Genomic DNA, 12,364 nt, shown 5'->3' on the forward strand with positions numbered 1-12,364 from the left:
GGGCAGGACCCAGGAGCTGGAAAGTCCACCAGTCAGGGCCCCTCATCTGCTTACCTTTGGCTGATTCCTTCAGTAAGTAAGTGCAGCGCTGCACCAGGAGAGAAAACATGGCCAGGCCCAGGACTGCGGCTTGCTCCTGGATCACAGAGCGACACTCCTCCGAGAAGCAGTCTGAGCAGGAGCAAAGGAAAGTCCATCAGTATCCTGGGGGCCAAGGGCTCCTCTTCCCTACCTTACTAGGTGCAAGTCCTTGCTTGTATCACCGAGCTCCTTTCCCTTCATCTAAGACTGGTGTTGTAATATTCCCTCTCTCAAAGGGTAGTCGAAAGGCTAAATAAAGCACGTGAAGCACTTACCACGATGACCGGCCTATGGGTAAGCACTCAATAAGGTTATTATAAGGCTCACTTGTGTAAATTCTGTATCACATCACTTCCCCAGGATCAGTTACCCCAAGGCGAGCAGTCTGAGCCACAGCTGCATGCTCTCTGCCTTTAGTTGCCTGCTGATGATGTGAAGCAATAGCAACAAGAAGTCATGTCTAATTAACTCAGTCTCTCTAATGTATAGATAGCGGGAATACAATCACCAATTAAGATCAGAAAAATACAAATTTAAAAGTTATCTTCTTGAATCACCAACCTTTGTTTCCATCCTTACCTTCTCTCTGTTCCTCCTCCTCAGAGAACACACATGAAACAAATAACCTATTTTCACCGCATGAGTTAACTTTATATAGGACAGTGCATGGCACATAAGCACTTAATCAGTGTTAGCTTTAATTTTCACAAGTTCTTTCCCCTAGGGCTAAGAAATAAATCTGGTTTCCAATACTAGCACCCTATCCCCCTCACTTTCTCAGCCTGCCCAACCTCCCTCTGGCTGCAGGTCAGGGAAAGGAGCCACCTTGGTGGTGGCCAGGGTTATTCTTCAGCGGGAGCTACATACACACCTTCAAACCACTGCCTGTACCTGCCCCCTGTCAGTGGCCCTCCCTGATAGGCACGTCATCCAGACTTGAGAGAAACAGGCAACAAACAGAAGGCAGCAGTCCAGCCTGCAGCCTCAGAGCAGGAGACACCCTATACGCACAGGAGACGGAATCAGGGGCCGGGCTCGCTTGCTCTGGCAGCAGCTGATCTGTTAATTCCTTCTGTCTGAATACAGGAGAACTTCCAGAATCTCCAGGTGTTAAAAGGATAATTAGCCACATGTCTGATCTCTGTCCCTGCTTGCATTTTAACTTCAGTAGCCAAGGGGGAGCCCTCTTGCCTCTCCCCTCATTGATACTCATCTTTCCAGTGGGGCCTAATTGAAGTCTTTACTCCAGGAGATGCTACACAACCACAGTTATTCCTAACCGTCTTGGCCACAGGAGCAAGCATGACTGGAGTATGCAAAGCCAGCCCAAACCACTTTAGAAAGCCCTGGGGGTGAGAAGGAACAGGCTGCTGCTCAGAAGGTCCCAACATATGAATAGCATCAGTGTAGCAATTCTTCTATAGTGGCTTTCCCGCCATCCTTCCAGATGCCCAATGGTCCCAAATGTCACCCTCTAACTTTCCAGTTCAACTGTGGCAGGCAGTAAGGAAGTGGTAACAATCCATGTGATTAGAATAGATCACCAGTCTCATTCTTCTTCCGGTAAGGCCCTAAACCTGTGCTAGAGAGACAAGAAACAAGCATCTAAGAACAAAGCGGAGGGAGGATGGAAAATAGGGAAGGGGAAGATGTGTAAGCCATCCCAAGGAAAAGTTGCCAACTTCTCTCCTCCACCCTTACTATAGGCAACAGGACTGTCTGTACCACCCCAGCTCAGCCCAGGCCCCTGCCAAGCACTGCCAGCAGCCTGCCTCTAATTAGCAACAAATCCCAGAATGGGAGAATAAGTCCATAACAGAGGGAACTAGGAGAGGAGCAGTAGAGGCCACATCCTGGTAGCTGACACACTGAGTACACATTAGTGCCCCCTCATCAATTGGGCATCTTAGGCAGAAGTTACCTGCACAGGGAAGGCCCTCAGAAGGGATGGAGGCGGGTATCTTACCTCCAAGGACTGGCAGAAGCCCAAGACTATAAGATACTCCCATCAGCCTCGATAAGGATAAGATGGGGCAAAGGGAGATCACTTTCACCAAGACCGTTTCTATCTTTATGATGAACAGCAACCTCAGGTTAGACTCATTCTCAGAGTGCACAGGGCTAGGGCTCAAGGGGGAGAGCTAACTGCTTAAGAACAATGACACTGAGGCCTCTGGGGAGTCCAGGCTGGCTCCTTTTGAAAGCTTCTTGCAATAAGGTCTGGGGACCAGGTGGGGAAGCGACAACTGGAGCCTCTCTGCTGTGTCTGGAAGGGCTCAACTACCTCTCAGGGCAGCAGCTAAAAGGTAGCTTCATGACTGCTCTGCTCTTGGCCATGGTTATGTCACCTCAACCCTTCACCCACCCCCCGAACCCCTCCATCTCCCCAGGAAGGGCCTGACAGCACTCCCTGCTGTATTCTGGTTTGACTGATGGGGAGGTACAAATCAGTAAGCTGTTCTGCTCTGATCAAGCAGGTGGTGATATCACAGCTATCTGGGGGTCAGAATGCCTGGATCTCCGTCAGCTCTTCATACAGAGCACTTTCTGGAAGGCCTGCCCTCCTCCAAGGCTCAGTGGTACCACAGGCACTGAGCATCTACAGTGTCCTTGACCCTGTGCTTAAGAACAAAGCTACAAATAAAACAGGATCCCTGCAATCTTAGGACCTTTCAAACGGTTTATTGACCCCCAGTAACCAAGGTAACTCAGACCCAGTGCCTCCAGGGAGAAATGTATTAAGTGCTGTGGTATCTTCAGGAGATGCTCTGTGCTTCACTTAGGCTTCTGCGGACTAGAAGCTGTAAGATGCCAGTCCTTGAGACGTACCCACGCTTATGCAAGTGGGTAGGAAAACAGCATCCAGATTCCCAGGTCTGCCCACTCTAGGGTTAGGCCTAGGAAACTGGTCCCGGTCTTACAGATGCCCATATATATCCCTAGAGCGGGCTGGGCCAGGCCAACACGTGATGTGGGGTGGGGAAGGAAAAAGCATTGTTCGCCTTGGTATTTGCCTGGGTTCCTCTGGCTTTGTGTCAGGTAGCTGGAGCCTGACATGAACTGAGGAACTCATTAACATTGTGAAACAGCCTTTTCCCTTCTTTCCAAAAGCAGGCTTGCTCAAGGGTGTAGGGGGATGGTTCTGGCTAAGGAAGTCAGACAGAAATATTTCTTACCAAGAAAGTCACCTGAAGTCTGAACTTGGTTCTGCCCCTTCCCACATGCTCTCAGATGGGCAGGTGACCACATCTCCCACTATTCCTCTGGCCAAATACCTGCTCAAGCAGAAACACTCTTCCCACTCCTATGTAACAGGGAGACCTTCTCATTTTTCTGAGAACATATTCATGGAAAACATAAACCAACTGTCGTCAAAGTTGTATGAAATCAGGAAATGGAGCGGCCGGGAGAAGGCTGCCATGTGGCCGGATGTTATGTATTTCTAATTAGTGCTATACATCTTTCAACAGCAAGTGTCCTTCTGCTGGGAAACACAACACACTGCCCTTGTTATTGTAACTGTCAGAGAAGTGCTTAAACAGATAATCTCCAGGAAAAGTGATAAACACGTCCCCTCTCCCACCAGTGTGTGTGCGACGGTGCTGCCAAAGCAAAGCTGTGCTTGACGGCTCCAGGATGGCAGAGTGTCCTCCTGCAGGAAATGGGAGCGAGGCAGGAGGGGGGAGAGGGAAGAGGAGGGCAGGAGAGGCAGGCCCACCTGCCCGGACCCACTGAGCCCAGCCAAGGGACAGTGGTTCAGAACCATTGCTTCTGATCAATTCCCGGGTCACGGAGAGATCTGGAGGAAACCAAATCAGTAGGGATGAGGTTTGCCGGGGCACAGAAAAACCTGGCAGCAATGGAACAAGCAGAGTTCGCCTGGTGCACACAGCCAACTTCCTAGCAAGAGAATAAGAAGAGTAATGAAGGGAAGACACAGGATGGATGACACGTAAGTCTGCTACCCTGACAGCGGCAGAAGGCATTCAGAGGGCACTGGGGTCCACTCGCCACTCCAGCAGAGAGAACCAACCATTTGCTCAGCTGCTTCACTAATAGCCGGAGAAAAATGCAGGCAAGACCACTTATTCACTGATTCCGTCCCCACCGGCTCCTCCCAGAGAGAGGAAATGAATGGTCAGTCACCTCCAAACTAACACCACCTGGAGGCGATTTGTTGGCTCTTATCTTTCAGACATGAGGCTGCTTTTCTCATGAGTCAGTCACCAGTCAGACACAGAGCTGGCACAGTTCCTGAGCAGCCCACCAAAACCTCCTTGTCTACAGGAAGTGGGCAGTGAGAGCATCTTTCGACTGCTGCTGTTTGAGCCACAGAGTTCCCTGTGGCAGCTGCTGGCTGAAAGGGAGGTGGAAGAAGCAGTCGTTTCATAGGAACCATACAAAAATCTCACAGCAAAAGCAGAGATGTCCAGGCCATCAGGACATCATTTTATTCCCCAAGGAGGAGAATGAATGAGTCAGAAAAATCAGGCACCAATACACCCAAGCAAATTATTCACGCACAACAGCAGAACACAGGCTGACTGGGTGGAAGGCAATCCATGACACGTCCCTGAACAAGGTACGTCTGAGACAAGACAAAGCAACATGGAAGGTAATGTTTCTTCCCTAAGAGCCCCTACTCCTTTTGGATTTTCTAGGATTGTAAAACTCTGACTTCTTTTAGCGGGTAGATGTCGGGGCAAAGGAAATCCCAACCTCCTAACAAAGTGACCTCTCCGACTAACTCCAAAGTTGTTTATTTAGCCCAATTGTGGAGGATATAAAGGAAAACAGGATACTGTCCATGAGAAGATGATATTCTAATGAGGAAGACAGGAAGAATACACAAACACCCAAATAGCTAGAATTCAAGACAATGTATTATTACATGCCATAGGAAGGTGGAAATAAGATGCTTTCTCTCACCAGAAGGAAAGAAAATCATTTCCAGCTAGTGTATGTCAGGTAAGATTTCATAGAAGAGAGCACTTCTGAGCAGGGCTGCAAAAGATGAACTGGGCAGGATGAAGGAGGGATTGAGCGTGCTAAAGAGGCACGCAGGTAGGGACACACCAGGCATGTACCCAGACGGCAAGCACTGTACTCGGCACGTGGTAAAACAGGGACCACAAAGCATAGGGCCTGCGATGCCACAGCAAGGAACACAGGCTTGACCCGACAGGCAGTGAGGAGGGCACTGGCTCAAGGTTCCTGAGTGAAGGCAGAGGTGAGTATTTTATGAAGATTAATCTAGTTAAAGCATTCAGGACAGATTAGCATAGCTGGAAAAAAGTAACAGGGAGGCAAACTGGTTGGGAAGCTAAGAGGACATGAACTTGTTTGAATTAAGAGGAATTACATGTAGAACACTTCATAAACTTTATAATGCCAAATAAATGTAACATCTTTCTTATAAGAGAGGTGGGAGAGGGAATGGAAAGGAGTGCACAGATGTGAGAAATGCTGCAGAAGGAAAATCAAGAGAAGAGAAGGTAGAGATGATGTGGGGGAGGGAAGGACTCTCGCTGATAATCTCAGCAAGTTCCAGAGGATCCTGAGACCTCAAAAAGGGTAACACCCACCAAACGAGATCCAGGAAAGGGGTAGAAATGTGGGAACGCAGAACACCTGGAGAGGGGGAGGAGTCCCCAGGCTCCCGCCCACTTGGCTCTGGGCCAGTCCTGTCTTTCCAGAACAAAGACACTTCAGGGGGTCAGAAATACTTGAGGAAGACCTTGCAGAAGGAGGCCTGGGAAGTCTGAACTGGTTCTCCCTGTGGAAGCCATTAGATATTCAGCACTTCATTTGTTTCCAATTCTTGTATGAGTGCAGCTCCAGGCTGTGGGGTGAGAGGCTCCTCTCTGACGTAATCAGGAAGCAGCTGCAAAATTAAGGAATCCCTCATGACATCATAAAAAGGGTCGATGGTTTACTGGGGAAAGTATAAAAATTAATTACATATTCCCACATGACTCCCTTCCCCTAAATCTGTACATACCCACTCCCACCCCCACACATTCTCTCATCATCAACACCCAGAAGCCACCTTGATGAACAGGGTACAATAGGGCAAACAAAACCCAGGAAAAAAAAGTTCTTTGATGCACCCACTGTCCGCAACACACATTTGGAACTTAACAAGTGATGCCTAGTCCTGGAATTTTTATACATATAGCATGTTTCCTCAACAAAATTATAAGCCCCTTGAGGACAAGAGCTATGTCAAGACTTCACATCCTTGAAAATTAGCACCATGAAGGGGTTCAAGAAACATTTGCTGCTCTTAACAGCAGGTACACTTGCCTCTCCATTTGTGGATCATAAATGATGATTCCACTGTGGCCAGAAATAATAACTAAGATATAGGGAAAGCTGTGTTAGACACAGAGCGTTCATATATATATTTTATCTCAGAGCTTTACAAAAGATTTGCACAGGAGGTGTTATTCTCCCTTTCTGATAGTTGAGAAAATAGGCTCAGAGAAGTTAAATGACTTGCCCTAGGTCACAAAGTCAGTTAAGTGTCAGAGATGGGATTTGAATCCAAGTCTGTCTGCTCTTACACCTACACTGTTTCCATACCTGGTGTTTTTGTTTTTTGTTTTTGGCCGTGCTGCGCGGCTTCCAGGATCTTGGTTCCCCGACCAGGGAGTGAACCTGGGCCCTAGGCACTGGACCACCAGGGAATTCTCCATACCTGGTTTTCAAATGCCTGTGATTCAAGTTTCAAACTCCAACTCCTCTTCTCTCCTTTGCCATGAACATGAAAACCTCACACCACTCCATAGTTCTGCACAAAAAGCTCTGAGATAACTGTGTGGCGACTGAAATTAAAAACACAGTATTGCCAAAGAAAATGAAATACTTAGGTGTAAATCTAACAAAATACGAACGGGATGCTATGCTGAAAATTACAAGTGTTGATGAAAGAAATAAAAGATGACCCAAAATAGTTGGAGAGACTTACCATGTTCATGGATTGGAAGAATCAATATCATCGAGATGTCAATTCTTCCCACAAAGATTTAAAGGTTTAGCACAATTACTATCAGAATCTCAGCAAAGTTTTTTTGTAGACGAAAACAAGCTTATTCTAAAGTTTATGTGGAAAGGCAAAGGACCTAGAATAGCTAAAACAATTGTGCAAAAGAACAAAGTGGGAGGAATTATCGCTCCCAATGTTAAGTCAAACAAAGAAGGATAGCCTTTTCAACAAATATTTGCTCGAGCAATTAGATATCCACAAACTAACAAAGAACCTTGACCTAAATCTCACACGTTATACAAAAATTAACTGAAAATGGATCAAAGACTTACATGTAAAACATAAGACTATAAAACTTTTAGACAAAAAATAGAAAAAAATCATCAGGATCGAGGACTAAGTGAAGAATTCTTGGACTTGATGCAAAAAGCACAATCTATAAAAGGAAAATTGGTATGCTAGACCTCATAAAAATTAAAATCTTTCACTCTGTAAGAGGATGAAAAAGCAAATTATAGACTAGGAAAATGTATTTGCAAACTACATATCTTACACAGGACTAGTATCTAGACTATATTAAGAACTCTCAAAACTCACCAGTAAAGAAAACAAACAGTCCAATTAGAAAATGGGCAAAAGACATGAACAGACATTTTACCAAAAAGGATATACAGGCGAAATATAAGCACATGAAAAGATGTTCAATATCATTAGCCATTAGGGAAATCAAAGTTAAAACTACAGTGTTAAAATTACTTATCAGGGGCTTCGCTGGTGGTGCAGTGGTTAAGAATCCGCCTGCCAATGCAGGGGACACGGGTTCGAGCCCTGGTCCAGGAAGATCCCACGTGCCGCGGAGCAACTAAGCCTGTGCGCCACAACTACTGAGCCTGTGCTCTAGAGCCCGCGAGCCACAAGTACTGAGCCTGTGTGCCACAACTACTGAAGCCTGCATGCCTAGAGCCTGTGCTCTGCAACAAGAGAAGCCAGTGCAACGAGAAGCCCACGCACCACAACGAAGAGTAGCCCCCGCTTGCCGCAACTAGAGAAAGCCCGCGTGCAGCAATGAAGACCCAATGCAGCCAAAAATAAATAAATAAAATAAATTTATTAAAAAAAAAACACAAAAAACTACTTATCAGAATGGCTAAAACAAAAAATAGTAACAACACCAAAAAGCTGATGAGGATGCAGAGAAATTGGATCACACATACCTAGCTGATTGGAATATAAAATGGTACAGCCACTCTGAAAAACAGTTTGGCAGTTCCTTCTAAAACTAATAATGCACTTATGATATGACTCAGCAATTATACTCTTGGGCATTTATCCCAGAGAAGTAAAAACTTATGTTTGCACAAAAACCTGTACGCTAATGTTTATAGCAGCTTTATTGATAATAGCTTAAAACTGGAAACAACCCGGATGTTCTTCACTGGATGAATGGTTAAACAAACTGTGGAACATCCATACTATGGACTACTACTCAGCCGTAAAAAGAAAAGAACAACTGGTACACGCAATAACTTGGACAGACCGTCAGGGAATTATGCTGAGTGAAAACAGCTGATTTCAAAAGGCTACATGCTATATGATCTCATTTATATAATATTCTTGAAATAATGTAATTATAGAGATGGAAAACAGGGCTTAGGGTTTGGGGATGGACGGGGGCAGGGATGGTTCTTACAAGGTAGCATGAAGGAGCTTTGTAGTGATGGAACAGTTCTGCATCTTTTTTTTATATATAAATTTATTTATTTTATTTATTTATTTTTGGCTACACTGGGTCTTCGTTGCTGTGCGCCGGCTTTCTCTAGTTGTGGTGAGCAGGGGTTACTCTTCGTTGTGGTGCGCGGGCTTCTTGTTGCACTCGCTTCTCTTGTTGCAGAGCACGGGCTCTAGGCGTGCGGGCTCTAGAGCACAGGCTCAGTAGTTGTGGCGCATGGGCTTAGTTGCTCCGCGGCATGTGGGATCTTCCCGGACCAGGGCTCGAACCCGTGTCCCCTGCACTGGCAGACGGATTTTTAATCACTGCGCCACCAGGGAAGCCCCAGTTCTGCATCTTGATTGTGAAGTAGTTACATGAAACTACCTGTGTGATAAAACTGCATACAACTATACATACACACACAAACACAAAAACAAGTGCATGTATAACTGGTGAAATCTGAATAAGGTCTGTGGATTGTACCAATGTCAATTTCATGGTGTTGATACTGCACTAAAGTTATGCAAGATGCTAACATTAGGGAAGGAGGGATGAAGGGTGAACAGGACCTTCTGTACATTTTTTTCTTTTTTACAATTTCCTGTGAATCTATAATTATTTCAAAATGAAAATTTTAAAACAAGTAAACAAATAAAAGTAAGCCGACAAACAAAACCCAGAAAGATCTGACACAGGATTCCAGAAACGTTTTTCTTTTACATAGAAAAGGGCTCTTAAGACATTTTGAGGATGGTTCCTCAATTAGTTGAGAATACTCTGTGCAGATGCTGCAGCCCCTTGTTCTCATCGTGTGCTGACTGGCCTGAGCTGCTGGAGATGCCCAGCTGTGTGGCTCCTTATCTGGACTGAGCAAGAAACTGCCAGGGGCAACCAAAGGGAAAATAAGAAAAAAGAAGGGAAAGTTCACTGAAGACAGAACTTCTGTCTAAAGAATAAGGAGTAAAGCAAGAGAACTTCATCATCAAGGCTATGACTCATCGGATCAGTAAAATCCACGTCAAGCAGCACAAAGTGAAGGTGATGAGAAAGTGACGAAAGATGACAAGAAGAACGAACTGCAGAAGCTAAGTGAGCTGTTTAAACATGTTCTTGCTGCTCAAAAAATAAGTAAAGGTATAAATCTCAAACCAATGGTATGTACATTCTTCAAACAAGGGTAGTCAGGGGAAAAAAGTTGTTTAACACATGAGCCCTAGCACTGTTTTCTTCATAAATGAAGCTGCTTATGCATTTTCAGTGCTGCACTGCTTCAGACTGTTAATCAGATGGATATTAAGAAGATTTTTTTTTAATTAGCAGCATCAGCTACAATACTATTTTAAACTGCTCCTCTGCCAACAAATCTGTAAAGATCAAACTTAAAAAGACTTCATTAAAAAAAAAAAAAACATGCTTGTTCTTTAAAAGACAAAAATGAAAAGAGAAGCCACAAAGAAAACTGTCTCACTGGGAGAAAATATTTGTAAAATACATATCTGACAAAGGACTCATATCTAGAACATATGAAGAACTCTTTCAAATTAAGAAGATAAACCAAAAAATGACCAAAGAAGCTATGTAGATGGCAAATAAGTACATGCTGGGGACTTCCCTGGCGGTCCAGTGGTTAAGACCCTGAGCTTCCACTGCAGGGGGCACGGGTTCAATCCCTGGTCGGGGAACTAAGATCCCACATGCCCTGCAGTGAGGCCAAAAAAAAAAAAAAAAAAACAACAACCAACAAAACAAATGAACATGTACTTCTGATAAGATGCTCAACATTATTAATCAGTAGGGAAATCTAAACCTCGAAAAACTCCACACCCGCTAGGATGTCTGTAATCAAAAAGAGAGAGAATAACAAAGTGTTGGTGAGGATGCAGAGTAACTGCAGCTCTCACACACCGCTTTGGGAATAAAAAATGGCACAACCACTTTGGAAAATAGTTGGGAAGTTTCTTAAAAGGTTAAAATACACATTTACCAAATGACCTGGGTAGACCATTCCTAGGTATTTACCTAAGAGAAATGAAAGCATATGTTCACACAAAGACTTACACTTGAATGTTTATAGCAGTTTTATGCGTAACAGACAAAAACTGGAAAACAAAACCAGATGTCCATCAACAAGGGGGACAGATAAACAAATTGTGGTATATCCACACAATGGAAGAACAGTCAGCAACCAAAAGGAACAAACTACTGTATCACTCAGCAACACAGATGAATGTCAAAATCAATGTGGAGTAAAGAAGGCAGGCCAAAGGGAGGGTGGGGAGGGAGGGAGGCAGAGAACTTACTGTCAAATTCTAGAAAATGCAAACTAATCTACAGTGACAGAAAGCAGATCAGTGGTTGCCTGGGGTTGGGAGGGGAAGGTTAGGGAAGAATAGATTACAAGGGAGCACAAGGAACTTTCACTTTAAGGGGTGGAGGATATGTTCACTATCTTGATTGTGGTGATGGCTTCACAAATGTATACATATGTCTAAATTCATCCAATCTGTACACTTTAAATATGTGTAGTCTAAAATACATCAATCACAGGGACTTTCCTCATGGCCCAGTGGTTAAGAATCTGTCTTGCAATGCAGGGGACACTGGTTTGATCCCTGGTCGGGGAACTAAGCTCACGTACCACAACCAGAGAGCCCGTGTGCTGCAACGACAGAGCCCAGGCACTCTGGAGCCCGCGCACCACAACTAGGGAGAGAGAAGTCCGCGCACCACAACAAAGAGCCCACGTGCCGCAACTGAGACCCGACACGACCAAATAAATAAATAAATAAATAAATAATAAAAATATAAAATACATCAATTACATCTCAATAAAACTGTTAAAAAGATTTTTTAAATAGGGGAATGAGTGCCTCAACTCTTCAGATTTTAAGAGTTTATAATTAGAGATGGATTTAATCAAGAAATCTGGACATCTACTGAGTGCCTAATACATACAAAGGCCCTGAGCAAGGTGTTTTGCATACACTATCTAATTTGATACTCAGAAAAACACTACAAACTGGCATTGATACTCCCTACTTCATAGACAAGAAAACTAAGCCTCAGAGAAGATAAGTTAACTTTGTTCATCAAGGTCACACAGCTGATAAATGGCTGAGTGGAGAATTCAAACCTTTGGTCTGGTTGATTGCAAAGCTCCTTATGGCACTATAACACAACTGCTACCTTCTGAAGGTATGAAAATGACCTCCAGAGGTGCTAGGCCCTCTCCAGAGGGCAGCCTGGCTTTCCCTCCTCCTCGACATGGAGCTCTAGAGCAAAGAAATGTCCTGGGAACTCTATCGATACATCTTGGCAAGACAGACGGCAAACCACTGCTACTCTCTACAAGGAAAAATGAAAGCACTTCTCAATGAGTGCTTAGCTTTTTCCAGGGAATATCCATGCAATTTTAGAAATGGTAGTCCTATAGATTTCCTGGAAAAATTAAATCAATCAATCACTAATCAAAACATACTCTGGCCATTTCCACCTTAGTTGTATCTCTGGATTGATACTTTCGTCACTCAGAATCTCCTGCCTGATTCCAGGGTTATTCAAATACATGTCCCCTCTTGGGCAAG

The 12,364-nt window shown here is 44.5% G+C and overlaps 1 protein-coding gene across 3 annotated transcripts in view; it reads right to left on the reverse strand.

Annotated features, from left to right (window-relative positions):
• SMG6 (SMG6 nonsense mediated mRNA decay factor) overlaps nucleotides 1-12,364 on the reverse strand; it is a 234,941-nt gene that overhangs the window by 135,801 nt on the left and 86,776 nt on the right. For all 3 annotated transcript variants that reach the window (XM_082443411.1, XM_082443412.1, XM_082443413.1), the window contains one exon: nucleotides 55-171. In XM_082443411.1, coding sequence (XP_082299537.1) covers nucleotides 55-171 — 117 coding nt within the window. The remainder of the gene's footprint in view (nucleotides 1-54; nucleotides 172-12,364) is intronic.

The sequence above is a fragment of the Balaenoptera physalus genome (genome assembly GCF_965194825.1).
Source record: "Balaenoptera physalus genome assembly, chromosome: 20".
Classification (NCBI taxonomy): domain Eukaryota; kingdom Metazoa; phylum Chordata; class Mammalia; order Artiodactyla; family Balaenopteridae; genus Balaenoptera; species Balaenoptera physalus.